The 26,803-nt window shown below is 41.4% G+C and overlaps 2 protein-coding genes across 3 annotated transcripts; one reads left to right on the top strand and one right to left on the bottom strand.

Annotated features, from left to right (window-relative positions):
* Positions 1–91: 91 nt before the first annotated feature.
* On the bottom strand, positions 92–18,539 carry LOC109474996. Of its 2 annotated transcripts, none has more exons than XM_019775519.1 (25): positions 18,148–18,539; positions 16,680–16,891; positions 15,720–15,770; positions 14,774–14,851; positions 13,758–13,949; positions 13,351–13,444; positions 13,119–13,176; positions 12,803–12,918; positions 12,230–12,369; positions 11,642–11,771; positions 10,839–10,916; positions 10,510–10,590; positions 9,937–10,024; positions 9,238–9,467; positions 8,321–8,423; positions 8,017–8,106; positions 7,713–7,869; positions 7,431–7,533; positions 4,828–7,274; positions 4,327–4,482; positions 3,709–3,860; positions 3,114–3,293; positions 2,305–2,432; positions 2,016–2,182; positions 92–1,853 (listed from the first exon to the last, which is right to left on the bottom strand). In XM_019775519.1, the coding sequence occupies exons 2-25, from the start codon at positions 16,854–16,856 to the stop codon at positions 1,713–1,715; spliced, it is 5,337 nt and encodes a 1,778-aa protein (XP_019631078.1). In that variant the 5' UTR covers positions 16,857–16,891; positions 18,148–18,539; the 3' UTR covers positions 92–1,712. The 2 variants fall into 2 exon arrangements, with proteins under 2 accessions (XP_019631078.1, XP_019631077.1); XM_019775518.1 differs by having other exon boundaries at positions 16,680–16,888.
* A 1,635-nt stretch (positions 18,540–20,174) lies between these two features.
* Positions 20,175–25,401, top strand: LOC109474966 (dimethylaniline monooxygenase [N-oxide-forming] 2-like). The gene is given in 12 exon segments (XM_019775459.1): positions 20,175–20,408; positions 21,051–21,167; positions 21,595–21,812; positions 21,917–22,030; positions 22,246–22,378; positions 22,486–22,541; positions 22,766–22,801; positions 22,803–23,012; positions 23,201–23,345; positions 23,599–23,747; positions 24,084–24,179; positions 24,397–25,401. Coding segments are annotated over 11 exon segments (1,590 nt in total). The 5' UTR covers positions 20,175–20,408; positions 21,051–21,052; the 3' UTR covers positions 24,715–25,401.
* The last annotated feature ends 1,402 nt before the right edge of the window (positions 25,402–26,803 follow it).

Genomic DNA, 26,803 nt, shown 5'->3' with positions numbered 1-26,803 from the left:
GTACATGACCTACAGCCCAAAGATCTGCCAATCTAGCTATAGAAAAAAGACAGACCAAGTCTGTTAAACAGAAAACAATCTAGGCATGACATAAGAATTCATACGGGTTTATTAGGAATTTACTTCAACCAACCAAATATATACAGATATTTGACATCCAATACACCATCCACAAAAATAATAAATATCTGAATGACGCTGAAAGAGGTACCGAGACAGAAACAAAACTGGATTTTATAACATCACCAAAGTCACCACGACAAGAATACAATGTATGCCATACAGATTCTTTTGCAAATAACTTCACATTTCTATGGGCAAAAAAAGCACCTTTTCCCAACAAATCATGTCATGACCTACAACATGTACAGGCTAAAAATATCAATCATCACATCTTCAATCTTATGATATGGACATAAAACAAGCACTCTGCTTTGTTTTGTCATTGCTGTTTCAACTTTAAAAGCTGTACCTCACGGACGGATTACTAGTACGTAATATATATAATACGATGAATTACAAAAATACATACTACTCAGTTATCATTAGATCAATTCTAAAACAAACACCCTTTAAATAATCAAATTAAAGATTTCACTTATATTAACATCTCAGGTAAATATAACATTATTACTAGCCATTTAAATGACTCTGTACACTGTATGTCAACAGTTGTTTTCGTATCAAATAATGTCATTTGTCACTGCAGAGGGTGGATTAAGGCACTGTGCAGGAAGTGAAATCAGTAAGCAATCACTGGACACTCCCTTTGAATAACACTGCTGTGGTCTGTGTCCACCAATATGGCGGATAAGCTACATTCTGATGGAAAAGACACAGTTAAAGGGAACATATGAAACAGGAGAGACAGACATGTAGTATCACCATGCAAAATACATGTATACACACATCTCTGCAGCACAACAATTCATAGATCAGTACTGAAGACAAAATTTTCATCATTTTTGTAACATCTATGTCACATACTGGTAATAAGCATCCTAACAGACCAGTGGGAGATCCACTTAAATTTACTGTATACTACTATTCGTGTCTGTCTGTAGTCACTCTGTATCACATATTTTGGGACCACATTTTGAATCTAATACCAACAAATCTCAGTAAAAACTTGGCCAATATTTTGTCATGTGTGTATACATTTAAAATTGGAAGCATGCTCAGAGCAAATTTTCATTTGATAATACTGATTTCAAAGAGTTTTCATATCACAAGTCATTAATGGATGACAAGAATGTCAAATAATCAACCAACATCTCCACATGAAGTCAAAATTGGCTTAACATTTGAAAAACTGCTTTGACTAGAGCCAAATCCCCTTTGTTTTTGTCATTTTAGTCATAAATTGTGGTAGTTTCCGAATGACTCAGAATTGCATAGTTCTTGAATACTGCTTACCATCACATGTGAATCTTACAATCTTACAGAATCAAGTTTTGCAGCAATATTTATATAAGTTAGCTCCTCTTAATGGCACAAAAGTACTAAATGTTTCCCATGAGCTGGAAATCAAAAACTTTTATCTACATTACAAAATGTATATTATGCACATTCAGAAAACTGCTACATTTCATAGAAGACTTGCAAGCAACATCATTATCCAGCTGATATGTAGGTAGTCATACCTGTGACCTAGCTTACTATGCATGGTACATTGTTCACATTGTCTAACCAACTCCTCCATACAGATGTAACTAGTCTTCCTCCTGCCTCCTAAGGATGAAGGGGTGCTTGAGCAGCTGAGAGGCTGACGGCCGCTGGTCTGGGTTTCTGGTCAGGCAGGCACGGACAAAGTCATGGGCAGGAGGGGAGGCTGTGTCAGGCAACTCCGGCACCTACACAAACACAAACACAAACATATAGATAAATCTGTTGTCTACAGCAAGAGTTCACCAACAGACAACATTGTAACTGCTCTTCTACTTGAATCCAGTCTTACAGAAATGACTTATACATGCTGCACAGACAGCTGAGAGTAGAGAAGAGCAGGAACATACCTCCTTGCCACTGCCGATGTGGAAGATGGCAGCCATGGGAGCCATGTCAGCCCAGGGCGGCTTCCCAGTCAGCATCTCAAACACTGTACAGCCCACACTCCACATGTCAGACTTCACACCGTACCCAGACTCTGATACCACCTCAGGAGCCATCCAGTATGGGGTGCCTATCAATCCATAATTCAGAGATAGATATTAGATTAATTTTAAACAAAGCCTGATGATAGTCTTAAAGTCAAGAACACAAGACGAACAAGAACATACAGGAACCACAAGTTGTCCGACTGACCTCGCATGGACTTCAGTACTTGGCTGTTGGAGACACTGAGCCGTTCACACACCCGCCTGGCACAGCCAAAGTCTATCAGCTTGATGACTCCATTAGGCATCAGCATGATGTTGTTCCCCTTCAGATCCCTGTAGACAGCAGAGGTGCACCAAGAAAAACATGGTGAGAAATAAGTCTATACAGCAGAAAGATACTGCATGAAGAAGGTACTATCACCCATCACTCAACCACAACGGGGGCTGACATCATCTACCAGATCACACTTCAGAGAAGCCTTGTGACAAGTCTCACAGGGTCAGTCTACTGAAGAAGATCAGAGTGACTGGTCGAAAGCTCTACATGAGAACAATCCTTTGTTTTGGAACAAATGTAAAATTTAACTTTAAAGGCATCCTATGCAATTTCAGGGCAGCAAAACTGGAAATATTCTGAATAAGGCAATCTGTATGATATTGACACATACTGTCACACATTAGCACATTTGAATCGGTATTTCATGCTTTAAGCATTCAAAACTGCAGTAACAAGCTCCAAGATTATTGCTTTTATTTTCTGGGTGATACCCTAAATATCAATCCAGGTCCTTCCAGTAACTGTTTTGTACAATGTCAAATATATTCTGGACACATGTGCATTGTCTCTAATCACATTCAAACTGACAATGTTGTCCCTGTCCTTGGTGCTGAATCATATCTACATGGACCTGCTTTTAAAAAATAACTACCAACACTGATGAACTTTGATACATGACTTGTCTAGTTGTTTACGTCAAACCATTGTGCTGCCCTGTTGGTGGGACAGTTCCTGACCTGTGGATGATGTTGTTGTTGTGCAGGTACTCCACACCTATGAGGATCTGCCGGGTGTACCTGCTGACCACGCCCTCCTCCAGCACACCAAAGCGGGCCAGCAGGGAGGCCAGGGTTCCTCCAGGGATGAACTGCATGAAGATGTTCACCACGTTACCTTCCAGACTCGTACCCAGAAACCTGGAGGAGAGGTACATGTTCAAGCTGTTAATTTTTACTTCACCATAGTTATACTAGTCAAAAATGTACAATCAAAACAACTGTTATAAAAAAAAAACATATTCTGGTTCAGATAAATGACTTTCTTCTTTAAATTCAAATACAATCTAGCATAGATGTCTACAGGACTATACAAAAATGAGTGATGCATGACTTTGTTCATGCTGTTGTCTCTAGTTCACCATTGTGACAGTACATTCAAATCAACTGTATAACTGAGACATTATGCTGCTGTAAAACAGTTTCATATTATGTCTCAGATAAATTTCCACTTTGAAATTCTTTTTTAAACTCACTTTTCCAGGGCAGCCATACATAGATGTCCACAGGACTATACCTCACAAATGGTAAAATTTACATTGTATTCTGTCCCCACCTGACAATGTTCCTGTGTCGGAGTGTCTGTAGCAGGTCCACCTCATCCCTGAGCCTCTGGTACTCCTGTTCTGCCTTCTCCCAGTGAGCTGTGTTCAACTCCACCTGCTTCACAGCTATCAACTCCCCACGACTGGTCAGCCCACAACACACCTACACAGAGGTGCGCAATACATCAGAATATTATCAACTGGTCCTACAATTACATACATGTACAACCGTAACCTTTTTTAAGATGACATACTCTGTCCTTGTTTTCTCTGTTACCCCCAATCATGCATGTACATTTACATTGTATGTCACTTCGGAAAATATATTTTCAATGACGATGACATACTGTGAAGGAATTGACTTTGTGGTGGTTTAGTTTGCAGTATGAGGGAAAAGGAGGCTTTCAATGTGTTGTACTACAGAATTGTAATATAATAAAAATGATATTTTACTACAGAACAATACAAGTACAAAACACCTAATTCACAATGTCATGATTTCGAATCAAGACCACACAGCAACAAAGGCGAAAATAAAACCACCATTTTTTGTACTGTAACAGTACATTCAACACAAGACTAGAGAAATTTTCTTCATCATAATGAAAGTGATTTTGATGATTTCTTACCTTGCCATAAGCACCCTTGCCTAGCAGGTTTCCCTTCTTCCACTGAATGACCTGCTCCTCCTCCTGTGACCCCAGCCCCTCGGTGCTGTAGGTGGCCACACTGCCGCTGCGACCACTGCTGCGACTGGCACAGCTCCGCAGGATACTGGTGTGAGGCTGCAACACCAAAACTTATATTGTTATCTTTGGCAACATGGAGTTTTTTACTCTGTTACTCTGTTCAAATAGACGTATCTGCATTGCCTGCAAGATCGAGTTTCTTTGCAATGGAATCTGGTCAGTTACTGTTACACGTTACATTATTTTTACAATCAATACAATTACACTGAATTACAGGCACTGAATATGATGACATTACAAAATGCAGGACGGCTCAGCCTTTCTATCCAACAATTTACAGTGCAGTGTCACACACTGTCACAGTGGTTATTCCAGCAACATTTTCTGATGCAGCCTATACTAGTATGTGATAAGATTACAATATTTCCCAGGTAGTCATACCTCAGAGTTCAGGCTGTTGAAATCCTCTGGTCCTCGTGGAGCCATCACCAGTTCTGTGGTCTCATCAGCACCATCAGAGTCATCCAGGGGCACTGGTGTCATGGTGCTCACCTCACTGCCATCTTCTCCCACAAAGTTCACATTGTCCACACCAGCACTGAACTCTGAGTACACCGACATGGTCTGATCTATGTCATCTAGCTCAGTTTGGAGGCTAGTTTTACGTGATGTGATTCTTGTGGACCAGCCCTCAACATTGTCTGTGTGGGGAACGTCCATATTCCCATGACCCAGCAGGTTGGGAGCCATAGCTACGTTTTCATCTGTATTCTCCTCATCCTCAAGCTGCATCAGAGCTTCTTGATAAAATGCATCTAGGTCTGAGTCATGTGAACTTACAGAATCACTGTCATCTGGAAAGGCAGTGTGGGTGTCCACACTTCCTGCTGTAGACTGACCCAAAAGGACATTGTCTCTGTCCTTCTTCTCACACTCTGGATCAATCTGTAGCTGTACCTCTAAATCATGGGAAAGTTTAATGTTGTCATGATCGTTGTCCTTCTTGGAGGCCTGGAAGAGCATATCAAAAACCAGGGGGCCAGATTTTGTGTTAGGTAGTGGTAGTGTTGAGGCTTTCACATCTTGAGTGATGTCCAAGTGTTCAGACTTGTCTGGGGGGAAGGGCAGTGTTGCTGCCTTCATGTCATCAGAGAACTCTCTGATGGCCTTCAGGGTTTCAGGAAGAAGCTTGGGTAGGGATTTGCTCAAGGTTCCTTCCTTAAAGTAGTTTCGAACCATACTCCCGATATTTCCATGTCTTCTTCCTGAATTACTTGCATTTAGTCCATTCAGGGACCTTGCTAGTGGGGAAAGCTGTGCCTTTGACCCTTTAGACTGTTTCTTAGAAGTGTGTTTGGTCTCTCTTGTGTCTTCCCTTGGGGATGTCATTTCTTTCAGAAGGTCAGGTGAGGGTGCATAGTCTGTTTCTGCATAATCTGTCTGGATGTGCCATCCAAGGCCAGACACAAAAGCAATGGCACCTTGATCAACCTTGCTCAGGTCTTCTTCAGCTTTCTCCTTCTTCTTATTCTTGCTCTTCTTTTGTTTGGCAGGTTGTTGGTTTTTGCCCTTTGCTGCCTGTGTGCTGGCAGTTTCTCCTGACCTGGACTTTTTAGCAGATGTAGTAGACGCAGCAGACGACTTACACAAACTCTTACCTGACCTAGTTGAGCTGCCGGAGCCCTGTCTCTGCTGTCTGTTAGATGATGTCTCCCTAGTTCTCTTTCCTGCACTTTTCTTGGTGGGTTTGGCACTACTAGGCTTGACATTTTGTACATCATTTTGCGTGAGAGTTGGTAGGAGGCTGAGGAAGTCTTGTATTATTGGTGTGGGCTCTTCCATTGTTGTCCGTGGGGTGGGGTTGATAATTTCAACGGAGGGCAAAATCATATTAGACTGCACATTGCTATCAGTATTTACAATGTTGGGGGAAGATGTGTCTTTAGTAATGCTACTGTCAGTTTTATTGCTTTGAGTGGAGCTGTTATTTGTGCTTTCAGAAGCAGTCAGCTTTGGCAGTGTGTTTGTTGGTCCAAAACTAGACAAATTATGTGCAACATCAGTTTCCCTACACTCTGGTTGCTGAGAAGAATCAACCTCTACTGCATTATGCTTGCATTCTCCAGCTGGCTGAACAAGATAATAGTTCTGGTCCTTCCTCATCATGAGTTGTTCACTCAGTCTGTATGAGATGGTGGCATATCTGTCAGAATCAGGAGTCTCACAGACTCGCTCTTGCTGCTGTGAAGATTTAGGCTTCACAGAGGACTGGGATATAGTCTTCTTTACACATGGCACAACATTGTCGGAGCTGCTTGTCTGAGCTACCTTCTTTTTAGTTCTTTTCTTGGCTGCGTTGTTTTTGCTTGCACTTCCTTTTGACACCACAAATTCTGATATGCCTGTTGTTTCCTCACTCTCTTTTGAACATTTTTGTGGGCTTTTCTCAACATGAGATTTACACCCTTTATCCTCTTTTCCACTTGCTCTATTGGAGTCTTTCTTCTGGGTTTCTGATGGTTTTGTGTTGGCACCATTCTTTGTTGTTTTCTCACCAGATATTCCTTGTCCTGCACTAACTACCTGCTGGTTATTACTTGTTGCTACACTCGGTTTGTCACCTGCAGCCTGCACTTCTTGACTTGTGGAATCTGGTGAGCTGGAATGTTCAGTAGGAACGTCTGTCTTCTGACGAGTGTCTGAAACCAGAGGTGGCCTGCTCCTATGATGAGCATCTCCCTTGCCTTTGCCACACGCAAGTCTTTGTGACGTTACTCTAAGCTGACTGTCTTCTATGACAAATGATGAAGATCTTGAGAGCAGTGAAGACGTATTAGTTCCACTGACAATAGAACCTTCCTTTTCTCCAATATCTTCAGTACTGCCATCTGGAAGCAAATTAATTTACATATTAGAATTAGTCAATTAGATACATAAAAAGTATGACACATTTTAAGAAACATTGCACTTCAAGTAATTACAGGTAGTCTTAATCATTACATGCCACAAAGTTAAATACAATGTACATGTATTTTGATACCTACCCTGACTTCTAGGAGATGTCTCTACAGATGTTTCCCCTCCACTGCACAAGAACTGTCGAGGTGAGGGAGGGGGGAGGAAGGGAGAAGATTCACGACTTTCCTTCTGAAAAAAAGGGAAGAAAAAAACATAAATCCTGCACGCACCTGTTAAAACAAAATATTTCATAGATTTCTACATCTTGATGTTAAAAGAATTTTCATAAGCACTTTCTGACATCTTTACTACTACTTTTAAGCCTTGTACAGTTTTAGAGATGAGCTGAATTGTTTTGTCACACTTACCTCACTACAGAGTGACCTGCTCTCCTCCAGGTGCTCCAGGTGAGGAGAAGGCAGCCTGTACTGCAGCCGGCTGGCCTGTCTGATGTACATCTCACACGCTGCTGCCACATCACCCGCACACGGGTCAGAATTCACACGTCTGTCCCGCGGAGAAAACCTGCAGAGAAGTGGGCTCAAGTTAACAAACTAACTTGTTGAGTTAATGGTATTAAAACATGCAGAAATGGTATAAAAAGCTTTCCAGGTCCAGCATTTTTTTTCCTTACACAGTTGATGCAGTGCTGTGTGATTGAAAGTCACTTACTTCTTGCTGCCTGCAGATCCAGAGTATGACATGATTCTGGGTCTTCTCTGTATCAAGGGTCCAATTGGACTGTTCTCAAGTCTCTGAAGTCTGCAAAATGATACACATAATATATGTATAGTTCACTCTATAAATAAACTGCACATGTACAAACAATGTATCTTATTTAGCATCAGACACTTAACCTAATAGCCAAAGAATACAACAGCATTAAACTTCACAACATCAGGATTTATCACTTCAGTGACATTATCAGGAACAAATGTCTTGGGCAGCTCATATGACAACCCTGCCCTCTCCTTACCTTCTCTCCCTCACACTGTCTGCCATGCCCAGCTCCAGCATGGTGACGGACACTGGAGCCACCAGCTGTGGCAGCTGATCCTGTTGTCGTGGAGACGGGTGAGCTGAAAGGGCAGACGACAAAGTTACATCCAGTTCTCATACAGGATGAATGAACAGCATCCACTGAATCACTGTGATGTACATTGTTAAAATATTACATATGTACGGTTCTAGCTCTATCTACGTTAACTGCACTTTTCACACACATTGTATCAGCCTGTCAGAAACAAAGGCAAAATAAACTGTGTATTTGGGACATATATGTATATAATACTCTGCCATTTTCACATTCAACTCTCAATGTTATCCCTGTCCTTTGTGCTGAATTGTATCTACATAGACTGGAATAGCAATAAGCAGACTCCAGATGCAATCATTTTTACAAATTCCCACAGAGTTAGACCAACAGAAATACAAATGAAGCATTTTGCTGGTCACACTCAAACTGACACCGTTGTTCCTGTCCTTGGTGCTGAATCATATCTACATAGACTTGGCTAACAATAAGCAGACTTCATATACAATTATTGTTACAAAATCTTTAAACATCATTCCATCAGTCATATAAATGAACCATTTGAGCTGTAATCAATCATATTTAGGTCCAAAATTACAATTTCCTATGTCAAATATATTCAGGAGACATGTTCATTGTCTCTGTTCTCATTCAAACTTATAATGTTGTCCCTGTCCTTGGTGCTGAATCATATCTACATGGACCTGACTAACAATAGGCAGACTGCTGATGCAACAATTCTTATAAATTCCTACAGAATCACTGTAGCAGTAATACAAATCAAGGTCCAATTTTACCATGAATCCACCTACAGTCATCTATTCAAACATGCCCCTACAGTACTACATGTAGTTACTCACAGTGTCTGTTCATAGTTGTGATCTTCAGCCTGCCCTTCCCCCTGATGTGTAAGGATGGGGAGTCTGTCCCCCCGCCCAGGGCAGTCTTGAGTTTGTTCTGCTTGACCTGTGCCCTGGACAGGATGAGAGGAGCCAGAGTGGCCCTGTCACTGCAGTTCTGGGGGGTCCTATGGTGTCTGGGGGGAGTCCTGCTGGAGACACGAGGAACCCCTAACTTCCTCACAGAATCCCTGAAGTACAACAACATTTCCCGTCAACATTCTCAATGAAAAAACAATTTTGTAATTACTATGATCATTAATCGATCAATCAATCAGTCCAGTGGTTTCTTCATAAAAGAAACATTGCAGCCTAGGGCTTCTAGTACATAAAGCATAGCATTGCACTTAGTTTTAAGACATCACAGTCAAGTTTAAAATTATCTACTGTTGAACAAAACAATGCCTTTGATGTTAATTAGCTAAAAATCTTACATTGCCTTGCTCAAAATAACAAACAATATTATCATTAACGTTATACATATTACAAACTTGGTACATGCTGCACACCTTAATGTGGGACACATATAAACATATTGAATTATTTCTATAAAAGACGCAAACTTAGTCTAACAAACAGGTACCGGTAACCACTATTTGATCTTATCTCCCATATAAAACATGACATCTTGATGATTTAGCCCCAGCTGTATAACCTTACCTTGGACTTGACTCTCCATCAGCCATGCCAGGATCAGACACATGAAGTCTCCTCTCCTCTGCAGCCAGCTGATGAAGCGCCCGGATGTCTGTGTTCAAACCAGTCATCAGTAATGAAATTTGCTCACCACAACAAGATTCAGAAAATTGACAGCGACACAGTCATGCAGCTACACAATAGATAACTGTTTCTCTAACTGTTACCATCTTACTGGACAAGGAAGTGTATTTAAACAAGTAGTCACTGTAACCTTCTTGCTGCTAATAAACCTATCAATGTATACAAGGTTTTTATCATAAAACACACAATATAAAATATAATGATTTGTTCACCAATATGTCCTACCAGTACACTGTTAGTCCAAGGGGCTCATGGATGCATATTATAAAGCCCTCTAACAAAATGAATTTGTGTCTCACATTCATAATTGATTAGAACTGGTGCAGACTGAAAGGCTACTGAAAGGTCACTTCTGTAGTTACAATGTGACAGCCTGATCATGATGTAACAAAGGATGACATGTTGTGAATAAACCACATCATGACCACAACCAATCACTGCTTCATTACTTACGGAGGGGGGTGGAGCTCAGGGCAGACGGGCTGGAGGAAAGTCCCTGTATGTGGTCATCCAAAGTCTGCTCTTCCTTTTGTTCTGCAGAGACAAACAAAGGAAAAGGTCATGACACAAAGCTTAGTCCTATGAAAAGGTGGTCATTTAAAATCTTATTCCCTGGGGGTATGTTTTTTTAGTACATGGTCACACATAACCACACTGCAAGATTTTGTCCCTGCACTGGCACTATCTACACAAAACATGTGTCATCTCAAAGAGCAAAGTGTCTGTGAAGAACTGATCAGGTATAACAGATCTAATAAATCATTTAATTTTCCCATCCTTACCTGCAGGGTTTCTGGACGGAGGTCGGACTGGACTTAGTTCCCTGCTTGTGTCAGAATGGGTGGCCTCTGTCCATGCCTCTGTTATTGTAATAAGAAATAAATGAATTAAAATAGAAATTTAAAGTGAAGGAAGAATTTGAGATGTTTTCAAAATAATGTATGCACAACCTTATTCAGTTTGACTCTGTGCAGGTCTTTGGTCAAGACATTCAGATTGTTAAATCTATTTTTATGACATTGGTTAATGTGTAATTACATGCAAATGGTTTCTTTTGTGTCACTATTGCAGCGATGGTTGAACAATTCATACATTGTTTGTTTTACTTTACAATACTGAGAGCATATGTAAGTGCCCAACTTTTCCAATATGCATTGATTCATTTTTACAAAGATTCTTTATTTAATATAATCACAATGGAATACATTGTACATGTACATGCCATATTAACATTTGCTTCAAATGATTTCAAGCAACATGTAGTGAAATAAAAAGCAAATCTACCTGCCCAGCTTATTGAGCAGACTGTTGCCCCACTGACTGGCTATTCACTCATCAATTATTAACAAATAACCCTTTGTTATTTTACAGACTACAACATCTGTACTACAGACAGTACAATTACTATTTCAAATTCAATACGTAAAGCAAAGTAACTGATATGACATTTCAGTGAGGTAAACATATCACTGCATGGTCCTTCATGATATGCTAAGTAAAAATCAAACCATAATTTTGTCATATCATAATGATTATGCTGTCTAATAATTTTCCTACTAAAAACTACATTCTACAGATGACAAACCTCTGAGTGCACTTTTGAGTCTTTTTCCCTTGGCCACCTCAGCAGGTGTCATGCCTGCGTCGTCTACACTGGTGATGTCTGCCCCATGTTCCAGCAGGACTGCTGAACACTGCTCATGGCCATGGGAGGCCTGGGGGTAAAATTAATACAACACAGGAATGTCACAAACCAATCAATACATTCTTCACATACTTGCATTGTATCCTTATATTTAGACAATACATAACCATGCAAAAGAGTATTGTATTATAATTATGATTTATTCAGACACAAACTTGTAATGCTTCCTGTGCATTCTGATCATCATATTCTTACTTTGGTATGTAGTCCCTGTTCACTTTGAATAAAAGAGTGTATATATATCAAACTACATGTAGTTGTATAGAACTATTTGCCAACTTACCTGACATTTTATATGCTATACTAAAATAAAGTTGATTGGTTGTTTGATTAATTGATTGAATTGTTCATTAGCCAAATCTGTTCAACTGTGCACTTTTGTCTGCTTCTTATAGATTATTTAACTGCATGTACTTCATCTGATGTTATCATTACTTTGGTGTAAAACAAGGAAACTTGAATACATACAGAGACATGTAGAGGTGTAGCTCCAGACCATCCTCTGATGTTGACGTCAGCTCCACCCTCTATCAGTGTCAGAACTGAGGACGTTTTGCCAACCTGTGAGGCCCAGTGGATGGGAGTCAGACTTCGCTTGTCTTGAGCATCTGTAAAAAAATAAATACATTTGAAGGTGAACTGAAATATGACATCTTGCATATTAAGTTACAGACCAATTCCATTTGACATTGCCATAAAATTTTCTATGTCAAATTTATTCAGGACACATGTGCATTGTCTCTGTTCACATTCAAGCCAACAACAATATCCCTGTCCTTGGTGCTGAATCATATCTACATGGACATGACTAACAATAAGCACACTACTGATGCAGCGATTCTTATAAATTCCCACAGAATTTTTGTGGGATGAAATATGACATCTTGTATATTAACTTACAGACCGATTCCATTTGAAATTGCCATAAAATTTTCAGTCAAGGGACTGACAAATTATTCCCTTTATCACCAAGACTCTGGTAAGAGAGAGATGATGATTTTGAAATGACCTATTCTAAAATTAATGTTCTCGGTCTCTTACCAACATCGGAGCCTCCTTTGATAAGAGCTGCCACGACCTTCTCTGACCCCTGACCTTTAGCAGATGCAGCCAAGTGAAGAGGTGTCTTACCCTCATCATCATATGCAGTCACATCTCTAAGGGGGATGATTCCAGAAGTTAATTCAATCTGTACGTTTTGGGGCTCAAATCAAATTAACTCATATAGTTAAGTCAATCTACATGCCTTTCATCAAAACATCAATAACATTGATATTCTTTAAAACCCTTTAAAAGAATATTAACATCAATATCAGAATTAATATGCCTTTACCAACTTTTAGATTTTCATACTTACGCTCTCTTGCCAATCAGCTCTTTCACAACTTCTGTAGGATTATGCTGACCTGGAACAACTGCAAAAGGAAGAATAAAATGTACATGTATACACAAATAATAGTTTCCAAGTGTGCCCTAAAAAATCCTCTACTGCAGTATTGGTAGGAATGAAAATCAATTTACATTGTACCAAGAACTGTATAAAATCACATTATACACTATATGTCCCAGAGAGAAGGGTAGAAACGTACGATCTTGGAACATGTCCATGTCCCTTGTGGCCAACAAGAGGGGTGAGAAGCCTTCAGAGTTACTGCAGTTGATGTCAAGGGCCTTACGACCAGCCTGGAATGGACACAAAGTTTGAAGGTGTTAATATACAAGAACATCTCTGAATGTTTGCAAATTAGCTAAAACAGAATACCAAAACTTTTCTCCCAAAATATTTTGCTCATTATGTAAATGATCTGGAAAAATATACATTTGTGTACTAGAAGAAATTACACATCCTCAAGAACTTGACAGGATTTCTGCCTACTACTACTAGTAGTTTTATAGTTCCTTGACTCAACTAAAAGAAGAATGTATTTCAGGGTCTGTATTTACTAAGTAAGTTGTAAGCCCAACACTACATACTCCTTGATACAAAAAGCCTTACCAGCAGTGCCCTGACTTTCCTGGTGTTGCCCTGCCAGGCTGCCTGCAGCAGGTGACGGTGAGATGTCCCCACCCTGTCCACAGACTCCAGCAGCAGGCGACACAGGTGTGACGGGGCCAGGTCCATGGCCGTCTGCCCTTCATGGTTACGTAATGTGATGTCAGCACCGTACTTCAACAACAGGTCTACTATCTGTAAGTCAAAACAATGGTGTAACTCAGAATATATTGTATATTATGCAAACATATCAAGTGGTAGAAATTTTTTTCAACGTTCTGAAATATTGCAGAATGTCACAATATTGTTCTGCAATTTGGAAAATAATACTTTCTGCAAATATACACTTTTAAGCCCTGACTCTAACCCCATTCAAAATTGCATGTTGGCAAATATTTTACATGCAATTTGAAAAATACATGCATAACTTGACTATATCTTAAAGTCAGTTGTAAGCACATATTAAACTCCTAAACAATATATTATACAGACACAACTGAAAAATTGCAGGTTGCTTAATTTCTTCCGTAACATTGAAAATTTCTCTGCAAAATGCAGACTGCAGATGGATATTTCTAACACTGATATCAATCTCCATTTTTTAAATACATTGTTAAAAGAACTGAGTCAGACATATTTTTTTAAAGATTGACAGACGACAGACAGACATCTCAATGTAATTTTTTCGGGCATGACCAATTATGTTGATAATGATCAACTAGGCCAGGATAAGCCCTTTGTGGCCATAATGGATCAGTCACCTGACTCCTTCCTTTCCTGATGTTTTGTTGTTGGTAACACAGACAGGATATTTTCTTGAAAACAGTGTCATACTCAAAAACTAAAACATTCTATCAAACTTACAGTCAATATGTATTCAATCAATATTGGATTATGTGACAACTGGACCAGAACACAGTGACAAGTCAGACCTTATTCTGTACATAACCACCAGCGTATGGATACTGCACCCTGGGAAACCAAATGGACCATGAAACCACAGTCAGTACTGTACATACCCTGGTGTGGCCTTTCTGTGCAGCCCAGATCAGGGCCGTGTTTCCTGTTCTTGGCTCCTTCACATCAATACTGATGACCTGTAAGACAAACCAGGCTGTTAAACAGGGGCAGGTTAGCCTGGGTGACATCCCCAGTAGTATATTCGCCAGCTCTATAACTGGGTCTGGACTTGCACACATATGTAGCGTCTGGAGTCTAAATATTCGTTCAGATTTTGAACGAGCGCGCTGATTGGTCCTACTCGTCTAAGCCCTTTTTTGGGTGTGTACATATTAGGTAAGGGCCGTTCGGACGTCCGAACGGCGACATTAGCGTCCGTTCGAACGTCCGAACGGCTACGTTAAGATAGATCGTTATTCTTATCTTATTATCATCAACATGTCCGACGCCGAACGCTAAAGCGCGCTTGATATAGCCGTAGTCAGTGTACTTTCCGCGATCGATCATCAACATGGCTGACGCACAAGCCGCAGCTCTCGGAGCTTGATGTTGACCTCGCAAAAATAGAACGCACCGAGAAAAGGAACACTCGCGCGAAGATCTGTGTTTACAAAACAACAAACATCACTTGAATAATACAGGCGCGCCATTGGCCGTCGCCTCTGAGGCTCGGCCAATCAAATGAAGCCCCGCTGCTCGGGCTAGCTCATTACGTGACGTCATCACCAATCGTTTTATTTGTGTTCAAGTCCAGACCCAGTTATAGAGTTTGCGAATATACTACTGGGGATGGCACCCAGGCTAGGGGCAGGTGGCAGGCAGTGAAAAAAGTCTGAACACATGGAGCGCCTAAGACCACGAGGAGTGTTACCATACCTGGTGCATTGTTCTGGTCATGCTCTGATTACGTGCCCAGTGTGGGTACAGACATATACTATATACACAGTACATTGTACATGCCTGGTGATTGAGTTTGCTATATTTTATCCAGATTCTGGTACTTACATCTTGGCTGCGCCGCTGCAGGAAGTTGAACACCCTTTCATAGTCACCATCCTGAAATACAGAATAGGTCATTAAGTTATTCCCTTTTTTAAAAGTCATACTCATATGCTTACAGGCAAGATACACTAAAATATGTTAGAACATACATTTGTATCAATGATAGGCTCAACACAAGATCTTTATTTGCCAATTAAGCAGCATGTCTCTAATAAGCTGTCCTTCTTGAGTACTCTTATGTGCACCTGTCTTGATCAGAGAAATAGCATTTAACAAAGCTATGTACACTCACGATTAATGATTGAATTTACTTTGATTCTCAATACTGGACACCTGAACACCTTCTTTGTTGATCACAGCAGTCTCTTATTGTCGTAATGACCAGAGAGGCAATATCAGTAACTCACATTTGCTGACTACATGTACTTTCCTTTTTCAAAAACTTTCCTTTCACCTGGGGAGTCATTACAGTCTAGAGTTTCTGTGGGAATCACTTTCAAGGTGAATCATTGTTCCTGTGCAAACTACTTCTCTTTATTGTGTCTAAGCATCAAATCATGAACAGGTAATATTAGTGCAATATCAATTTTTCTCTTCTGTGGAGTATATTACAGCTGTGTCTGCCAAATCATTACCTTCAAAATCATCACATTATTAGATCGATGAGTAGAATCTCCATTTGAAATATACAGTAAGCAAAGGATTTTTATTCGAAAATTTGACACATAGTAAAAAAGAAAACAGATATTAAGCAGATTTACCTCTATTAACATGTACCTGCCACTTTGAATGCAGATTCTGAAACTTGTGCAATTTACTGGCTGATGATACAGATTGTTTACTAGTAGATACATTTTTCAGGGTGGTGGTATACAAATGTATGTGACCTGGTAGAAGTATTGTAACATATAACAATGTACGTATACTTTTGATGTACCTTATAATACATGTATTATGATTTACCTTGGCAGCTGCGAGAAAGAGTTCCTCCAGGCCGTGCAGTCTCTCGGAGCTGAAGAGACTGGAGGCGATGTCGTGGTAGTGGCGCAGCAGGTGTTTGTGGGACCTGCCAGCTTTCTGCAGAGGCCGCAGCTTGTGGTTGGCACCTCCAGGGGAGTTGGACGGAACAGCAGCAGGCATTGGTCTTATTATGGCGATGGCTTATTTACATGCTGCTGGAATAACACCACAGCAAAATGATAACTGAAATCACCAATGTTACACTGTTTTAGGGTTACCCAGCCATCTTGAGATTGATAAATAAATGAAATAAAAAACAATATTGCAAGACAATTTCTCTGCAAATGATGGTGTATTATATTGTTTATGGTTTATTACTGTCATTATCCCATTAGCCCCAGTACACCTATAAACCACAAGAGGGGAAATAAGTGCATTTGACAGATGGTCTGGACACCATGCCATAAATGCATTCAACAGATGTGAATTATTTAGTGCACTGTTGGGCTGAGTTAGCTGTTTGATTTAAACTGCCATTTATCCTGCAGAAAAGGGCTTTTCGTGAATTGATCCCCAAAATAAATATTTGTTTTCAGATGCCTGTTCAAATAGGTGTAGTACTGGTGGAGTGGCATATAGCACATAACATGGTAACATGTCTGTTGAGATTTTGGAAAACTTTACTTTGGCGTTGATAACTTTAGTTTTAGACAACTCTAGTAGTGTCTGAAAACCATTCTGTAGGATGTCTGGCATTCCTGGCGTGTTGTGAAATGTTAGACTGATTCATGGTCCAACGGCCTTGCTTTTAAGGCCTGGGTCCACAAACACAACACCCAGTGCGGATCAGGTGAGCCAACACTAGTGCTCACATGTAACAAAGACTTCATGTTGCCCCTGACTTTCTGGCTGGCCCGTTTCCCAGGTTTGCTGTCTACCTGATCACCCGTCACACAGCACCTTGTCTGCACTTTCACCATTGTCAACGTGAAGAACAATCAATGGCTCAGCTGGGAGGCGTTAATTGCATACTAGTAAATTACAAGATAACGTTATATACTGTCGGATGGAACAGGTTGGCCGAAGTAACATTTGTCTGCAATTTTGGAGTTGCCACGCAAATAGGACAAAGGGGACTTCTTCTAGATCTTTATAACTTTCCCTTTGGTGGAAAAACTCGGGCTTCTCAAAGTTTGAGAAAAGTTTCTTTATTAAATTATAGTCAACACACATCTTCTTCTTAAAACCTGGTGAGTACTAGTCGTTTCTTTTTTCCCAACAGTCCTTAAGATACAGACAATTTGGCCGTTATCTTAGCCTAGCTTTGCATACATCGTGATCATCACATTTCACATTCAATCAATCCCACCCTTTATATATGGTGACGTTAACGTTACACCGCCCCATTCGAACCACACGTTGATAGTCAACGACTATATATACACCAAATGTAAACGTCCAGATGTCTCACCTGTCTTAATTTAGACTCCCATTCCTCCTGTGAAGAGTGTCAGGTACGTTACCGTCTCCATCACCCCATACTGGGTCTCAATAGGAAAATCTCTGCCGGGTGAGTCAGTTGAAACTTTTGTTTTCGTTGCCTGCTAACTCCAAGGTAAATATTCAAAATGGCGCCCAACTATCGCGTGTTCCCGCGAGACTGCAAGGTGCATGATGATGTCATGGCCAGAACAGGTGTCTCCTGTCAAAACGATGCGCTCAGATCTCCCTGAAATCTTCTTTAGTCAGGGTGAAATTACGGACATGACTCACCCACGTGCAAAATAGCCACTAACACACTTCTAGACGGGCTTTCCCGCGATATCCGGGTGATAGAGTTTCAAGAAGATGTGAAGTGGACGGGGACTTGGTGGGACTTTGTATTGAAGAAGCAGGTGAAAGGAAGGGAAACCCTAAAATGGGTCTTGCCATCGTACAGTCGCCTGTTCAATTCTCCTCGTAGTACTGAATATTTTCGTACCTAGATACGCCGGTTGTACAGGGAACTGAAGACATGGAATTTTATGGACTTGTCCGTTGTTTTCCGTTAATGCGATAAAATTTTTGATCAAGACCCTGTCAGTAAACCTTAAACATTGTAGTTCGCCCCCTATGGTAGTCGACCAACATATCTGCAATGATATTAATGGTCGTTGGGGGTCACTTTTAAACCGTTACCACAGGGGCCCCACAGCCGAGTGCAGGTGTACTCTGGCATTAGCACCTGTTGTGCTGCAATAATATTATTGGTCGTCAGGGGCGCTTTTAAACCGTTACCGTTGCAGCTACTTTCTTGCCTAGAATCCAGGTGTAAACGCTATCGCCGCTCCGTTCTACCTCCTTTTCAACAAAGTTTGAACCCTCAGCATAATTCCAAATCACCTTTAACTAAACATTAGGCCACACATTGAATTATGTGGATGACATCGAGGTGCGTCCATTTCCCAAAAAAGTTTGCGACCATATTGTTTCGTTTAAGAAACAATATGGTCGCTTAAAAGCTACTTGAAAGACGGTAGAAGTCGAAGGGGAAAGGAAAAGAAGACGTAAAAGCGCAAAAAGAAATTATATCTTGTGTATTCATTCCGCCCCCGTTCCTCGTTTTGAGTGACCCCGGCTTTGAAATTTACCCACTTCCGGCATGTTAGCTCTGCCAGGTCAATAAGTACCGATGCTGTTTAATTGACAGAGAATAATTGTTCCATTGTATTACCATGTGCCTGAGTAGATAGATACAATAACATCGTACATTTTTTCTTTCCTTTACCAAGTAAATGATCGTTAACCAACTTCCTTTACCAGGGATATCTATTCTTTTCTCTGTTTATCTGTTTGCCCCAGGCATACATGATTTTGTTTGAACCATTATTCATGAGAAGTTCAAATCGGCCCTCCAAGTAGTAATCTGTCCTATCTGGCATGTCCGTATACGTGGAAGAACACATGTTACATTAATATTATGGATACATAGGCAGGAAGGAGCATACTGGACACTGCAGAACTTTATCAAAAGTGACAGCCTATCAAATTGCAATCTATATGAATTCTGTTCTACTCTGTTTCTTTATCCCTAGATTCCTCTATAGTTTGTCATTTTTCATTTCATGGCACAAACTCATTCATGGTTAACGGTTGTGTCACTGATAAATTCAGGTGAAGTGTGACGAAGTGGTCTGAAATGACGTGGGTGAATTGACTAGAAAGACAGCTGTGTATTTAAAACGTGTGTCATGAGAACCTGACGTGTAAAATACATTTTTATATCATCTACCCGGGCTATGATAGCCTTCGATAACGGTGTATTACACAACCAAACACAGCCGCTTTTTGATTTATCAACTCGTTCATTTGACAGCGTTGAAGTGGGGGCGTCTAGTCAACAGCAGTGTTACCTTTCCTCGTCGGGCACGTAATTATGTCGGTAATTGTTCTTCGAGGTCAAAGGGTCTGTTCTTGAAGTGTCGGTTTACGTGACTGTTGTCACATCTGACCCCCATCTGACATCTGACGTCACAAGGAAGTGAAGTTCTCTTCGCCGAAGGCTCGCTCTTTTCCAAGAAAAAAGTGGGATTAACTGCATAAACATCAGCTCAGTGAAGGGCAAATAAAGGTTCGACAGGCCTGTTGACAGCATACGTGTAACGTGGGGTAGCTCAGGGAGGCACGACACAGTACGGAAACCTTTTCTACCCACAACACGACCAGCGGACAGCGACTGACTACACTTACCAGGTGAGACTTGAGTGAACATGACGTTGGAAACAATTTACAGAGTATGCACGATCCTTAGCAGACCTTATCCGCTATTTAACTTACAAAATGCACTTAGCAATATATTCCTTGGCCATGTGTGTGCACTGAGTAGAAAATACTGGTGTTGAAAACCTGCGAGAGTCAATGCTGCTATGTCAACGAAGCATATTTATATATATATATATAACGTTATACATTGTATATTCCAACATGTAGTCACAAGACGTGGTGACGGCACACAAGTTTTTTCAACTTATACAGTATTAATGCCGCCATCAACACAGGGGGGCAATACAATACTCATTTTCACCTGAGCGAAGTGAGGAAAGACTTTCCCAGGGGCACAAGATCGGTGGCATGTCAGGACTCAAACCCGGGACCTTTTGGTTCCGAGTCGAGCACTCTGCCGCTACGCCACTCTACCCCACACCCCAAACGAAGCATAATTTTCTAAGGCACGAAAATTAAAGTTGGATTTATCAATGGTATGGTAAAATCTTGTAATGTTTTCTTTGTAATCATTACCGGGATTTACTGAAATGTGCAAATCCAACTTTTCGTCTAGTGTTGACTGGCACAGTATATCTTGTGCCGACTGAAGTTTATTGTTTTCCTCCCTAGCCATGGGCTCTAAGAGAGTGGCCATTATAGGAGCCGGGGTGAGCGGACTCACTTCGATCAAGGCTTGTCTGGAGGAGGGGCTTCAGCCGGTCTGCTTCGAGCAACATGACGATCTCGGTAAGCAAGCCCAGACAGCATTACACGTTTGTTGATTTCAATAGCGTTGATCAGGACATGGACGATAAAAATGCACCGTGGAATAGAAGAGAGAAGCTAATACAATAGTACTAACAATCGGCTGGTAATGTTGCTCAATAAAATAGAAGGGTGGGAGAAAGGTGCCCCATATAAGTGTTTGTATGTGACTGTCAGGATGTGGTATATCGCGAAAATGTTGAAAATTATTTCCAGTGTCAATAGGCCACCTGCTGCCACGTTGTAATCTCCACAAAAACAATCCACGCCTACTTTAGAAAATATGATAATAGTTCCTTGTCGTACGTTGTCTTCATCGATGCTAGCGCTATTCTCTTGTTCTCTTCGCCTCTACGTATGTACCGTGTGCGACCTCTACCATAAATCTTCATACAAACCGCTATTCCAGGCGGCGTGTGGTACTACTCTGACGATGTCAGACCCAACCAGGGCGCCGCCATGTACCGGTCTCTCATCACAAACTCCAGTAAAGAAATGATGTCGTTCAGCGACTTCCCCTTCCCTAAGGACACGCCCCCCTACCTGCCGTACCACCGCGTGTACACATATCTACAGGACTACGCTCAGCACTTCAGCCTCAAGAAACACATCCGATTCGGTACACAGGTGGGAATATTATTGTTAAACACGGTCTTCTTTTTCTTATATGCCAGTAGAGCTGTGCTACAATTATTGTTCCGTTGTTCTCCTTTCTTACGTTATCCCTCCAGGTTAGCCGCATACAGAAGACAGAAGACTTTGATGAGACAGGACGGTGGGAGGTCCGTACTGTACAGACGGGTCACGGCGATGGGGAACAAACAGAGATCTTTGACGCTGTAATGGTACGTTTACGTACTGATGATCATAGAAACATAAATGTTAGCAGCAACAACTGATAATATCTGATAAGGGTGAAGTGCCAACCATTTAGCTCCATCTTCAATACGCAAGCGACGATCCTCATCATTTGGCCCTTCCCTAACTAGTGTTGTACTTACAGTCCATACGTAAGCCACCCTTTCTCAAATCTACCTGACAACTCCCCACTCCCTCCCAGGTGTGTAACGGCGTGTTCGCCCGGCCCTACGTTCCCGACGTGCCTGGTCTGTCGGACTTCGCAGGTGTCACCATGCACAGTCAGGAGTACCGGACTGCCCAACAGTTCACCGGGAAGAAAGTGGTTGTTGTAGGTGAGTTATCGCCTTCCATTTACATAGTACACAGATGAAATCATTCTCTTCTTACGTTTAACCCTACCCAAATGACCTTAGATAACCTCTCATGATTCTGTCTCCAGGGGCGGGAAACTCTGCAGGCGACGTGGCGGCGGAGATCGCTCAGGTGGCGTCACAGGTGAGAGGTTATGGCTCTGCTGTCTTATCGTCACCCCACTTCCGACCTTTATCTCTTCTCTTTGTCAAACCTGTCCACCAAAATCCATAACCCCAACAACTAGAAATGTCTGAATAACATATATCTATATTGTAACTGCTATAAACGACCGTTCGTCCATGTTACCCTTCTCTAAAGCCGTACACTGCTGACTGTTCATACTGACACCCCCGTCCCGTCCCCAGGTGTACCTGAGCCTGAGGGACGGTGCCTGGGTTCTCCCCCCGCCTGGCTCAGGCCGGGATGCCGCGGGACATGATGCTGCGCCGGGTCCTGATGAACATGCCCGAGTTCATCGTCAACAAAATCATCAAGGGCGAGGCGAACGCCAGAGTGTGTCATGACAACTACGGGCTGACGTGTCCAGCTGAACCACTCAAACATTCCGTCATGGCCAATGACGAAATAGGTTACAGATTTGCCACTGGGCAGGTAAGTTTCAATGGTGAAGATTAAACTGATAACTGTCCATTATGTTGGTAGAACAACAGACCACATTTCGTGCATCTGTTCTTCTAAACATCTAATGAGGTGATTGACATTTATCTTGGTGATAAACCTACCCATCTCCTACAGTGCTTCCTGTCTAGCTGATATGTAACCTTGACTGTCCTTCCCAGGTCGTGACGAAGCCCCAGCTGTCCCGGTTCACCCAGCACGCTGCTCGGTTCGCGGACGGCAGTACAGTGGACGGACTGGACGCCGTGGTATTCGCTACGGGCTTCAACCTGGCGTTTAAGTTCAGTGACGAGTCCCTCCTTCCTAGTAAGTGGCGTGCATGGCTTTTGACCCGCTACCTATAACCGTAAAGCAAACTTTGATGAACCTGTTTTACCCCGCTAAGCTGATAAGACTCATGTGGTGATTGCAGACCCCTCTGTACTAGTTTTTCTTCTATTGTGTTTCAATTTGATGCATAAAAATGACATTGAAAGATTATGTGAAAGGCGCACTTATGATATACCTGTATAGAGCTGAGTTACGCTGCAAGGTTGCAACTTTTTATCCCGTTCCTCAGGTAAAGCGGATGACGTGAACTTGTACAAGTTGGTGTTCCCTGCGGAGCTGACAAAACCCACCCTGTCCGTGATCGGCTGCCTGTCTACCATCGGGGCACATCCTCCTATCTACGAACTGCAGGCTCGCTGGGCCGTCAGGGTGTTCCTGGTAAGTGGACCGTTGTCTAATTCCACCTAAAGGTCGTGATCACACTTCTCCAGTTGTTTGAATAGTCACCGTGTATCAACTCGACGTCTATACTGAAGTGGCCAGGGCAGACTTATAATTTACTGTACCAACAAATACTAGTAGTCATTGTTTACAAAACGAGACAGGAGGCACTTTATAAATGTTGCTGTCTCAAAGTCAGTAGTCTCTCTCGCGCCTAAAGAAAACATTGGGTTTTCTGGCATCACAACCATATAGATATACCAAAAGTTGCACTTATAATAATCTGAGTACATAGAACAACGGTCTTCACACAGTTGACTTATTGTGTTGCAGGGTCTGAATAAACTTCCCGATAAGGAGACCATGCTGAATCGGATCCGCTCCGACAAACTGGAGCTGAAGCAGCGGTTCGGCCACGTCAAGCTTCAGGTAACACGGTTTTCTCTACATGGACAGTACAAACATTACCTGAAATGTCAGTGGGGGGGGGGGGGTAGGACCAGCGCATTTAGTTATATTTGATTTGTTCCCAATATGTCTGCTTTGTATTATTTGCTTAAATTGTGTACATTTATTTGTATTATTTAGTGCCAGGCATAGGATTGTAGAGTGCATTGACTTAAGTGACATCCTGTCTATATTACAGATGCTGAACGTGCCGTACCGGGATGACATTGCCGAAGAGATCGGAGTGAAACCATCGTTTTGGCGGCTCCTTCCTCGGGACCCAAAACTAGCTTTCCTCTGCTACTTCGGCCCCGCTTTCTCTGTCCAGTACCGCCTGCTGGGGCCACATCCCTGGTCAGGTGCAGCTGACCACGCCAAGTCAGCCCTGGCTAACACCCTGTACCCCTTCAGGTCACCTGCACTGGACAAGGAACAGCCGTTCCTCTCATTGGCCAAGATTATGAAGTTTGTCTTGTTGTTGGGGGTGCTGGTGGTGGTGTTCAATCGTTTTATGTAATATGAATTCAACCAAGGATCTCAAATATCTTACGGGGTGGGGTGGGGTGATGTAGCCTCTGCCAGGCTTCGGGAGGAGGCAAACTGCTCTCCCCAGCAGACCAACTCCCCTGCCAATTGCTCTATTTGGCCGATTTCTACTCAGGCTGTCCAGCCGCCTCCCGAAGCCTGGTAGAGGCTAGGGGTGATGTATTTTGGGGTTCTTCAATGCTTCATTGAGAATCCTTCACTGATCAGAATCAGCAGTCTTTCAAGCAAATAATGTCGCTGTCTTAAATGGAGTTTCTGTAACATAGTTATGTGATATGTTGTTGCTTTACTTACTACGCTATGCAATATAAAATGTTGGTTCTTCATCTTATTTGCCAACTCTTTTACAATTGGTCAATTAGTCTGGTGTGTCTACCAATACAATGTATATACAGCTGGAAATTAAACGTAGTAATACACTTAACAATGGAGCTCGTTTGAATTTTACAGCAAAGCTAAGTGACTACAAATGTATGATGTAACATCATAATATGTCATGGAGGTCCCGGGAAGAATAAGTACATAGTCTCAAACGATAGTGACAGTGACTGGCACTGCAGAAGTTTAACATAGCAAAAGTTAAACTTCGTAATAACGGTGGATTATATTGATAATGGTTCCATAAAAACTTTTCCTAAAAAGGTATGGCAAACTGTTAGCGTCGGTGTCATTTTTGCGTATATTGTACTGAGTGGTTCACGTATAATATAACTCGTAAAGGTGTTACGTATCTACGGTAAACTTGATAGAAAGGGACATATAAAGGGGTTGATCTTCACGTACGTTACTTTTGAAACACTGAACCTCGGGTGGATGTACAGTTTACATTTTAACACTTCGAACTTTATGAACTAGTTGTGACTTCTGCTAGCCACATAATTCATTGCAGCCCAGCAAGATAGACGTTTTACACACTTTTATTCAAAACAACAAGCAAAGCAGTTGAGAACATAAAATGACTCTGATTAATAATAACATTATTTTGTGCCTCATTCGTAAGTCCATCTTGGTGCAAAAAATATCCAAAATGTGATAGTGAAGAGCGTTTTTATCGTTATGTGTCTATTTGAACAAAAAATATATATATTCAAGTTAACGTCAATGTGGAACACTTAATCTCCAGGCTAATCCTGTAGATACATCTGCTTATGAATCGGATAAGTCCATCTAACATGATTGTTTACTTTGATCATGGACATTATACAGAGATGTCCTTGCTTTGATGTTTAAATGTGACATGAATTTCCGGCACAAGATTGGACCGTGAGCTAGCAGATTTACACACGTTGGAATATCATCACATAGGAAGGTTTACATATCTAATCATCACGTTATACAAATCTCGTATCACACATCACACACCACATCCTAAAGTACTATCAAATTCCACTCAGGACTATGCACACGTACAGAAATCATATATAATCCATGAAAGCTGTCAATAAGATAATTGGTATATTCAGCTACTTGTGATTACGGTTAAAGGTCCAGCATCACATCATTATGGCTTCACCAGACCACGAAGTGGTCTGGTGAAACCATATTGTTTTCTCTGATGTTTCTTCTTCTCCTCCTTCTCCTCCTGCCATTTTTTTTAAATGGATTCAGCTTCTTCATTTTGGGGCCTAAGGATCTGAAATTTGGTATGGAGGTACAGTGGGCAAATACCCTTAGGCGTTTTTAAATTTTTGTGGTACAGGCTTTTAGAATGGTTTTATTTGAGTTTTTTGGCTGTATTATAGCAAATGTATTACTGTGTCAGTGGGCAGTGTTAACCACATTTGGCATGAGTCATCACATTGGAATGCAGGGCATCAACCAATAGGCATGCAGCTTTCCTCTCTTCTTCTTGCTGATTGGCTGTTGGGATTTAACTTGATTAACACCTGCACAGACCATTTCCATACTGACAGTATGTCTGTATTCAAGTGTTTTGGTAGGTATTTCAAGCTTTCCTGCTCCAGCATTGGAATGCGGGGCATGAACGTTTTTTTTTTTTTGTAAAATACAACAGTTTGTCATTATGCAATTAAAAATACCTAACCAATAATGTAGGGAAT

Source organism: Branchiostoma belcheri, unplaced genomic scaffold (assembly GCF_001625305.1).
Source record: "Branchiostoma belcheri isolate BF01 breed outbred unplaced genomic scaffold, Haploidv18h27 scaffold32, whole genome shotgun sequence".
NCBI lineage: Eukaryota > Metazoa > Chordata > Leptocardii > Amphioxiformes > Branchiostomatidae > Branchiostoma > Branchiostoma belcheri.
Note: the sequence above shows the minus strand (reverse complement) of the source record. Positions and strands in the feature narration are given on the sequence as shown.

What these genes read in the sequence shown, in the direction of transcription:
- LOC109474996 (XM_019775519.1), bottom strand. Translation starts at nt 16,856, where the DNA reads ATGCCTGCTGCTGTTCCGTCCAACTCCCCTGGAGGTGCCAACCACAAG. An exon ending in TCTTTCTCGCAGCTGCCAAG is followed by an intron (nt 15,771 to 16,679) that starts GTAAATCATAAT and finishes TCTGTATTTCAG; the next exon opens with GATGGTGACTATGAAAGGGT. An exon ending in ACTCAAAAGTGCACTCAGAG is followed by an intron (nt 10,917 to 11,641) that starts GTTTGTCATCTG and finishes TTACAATAACAG; the next exon opens with AGGCATGGACAGAGGCCACC.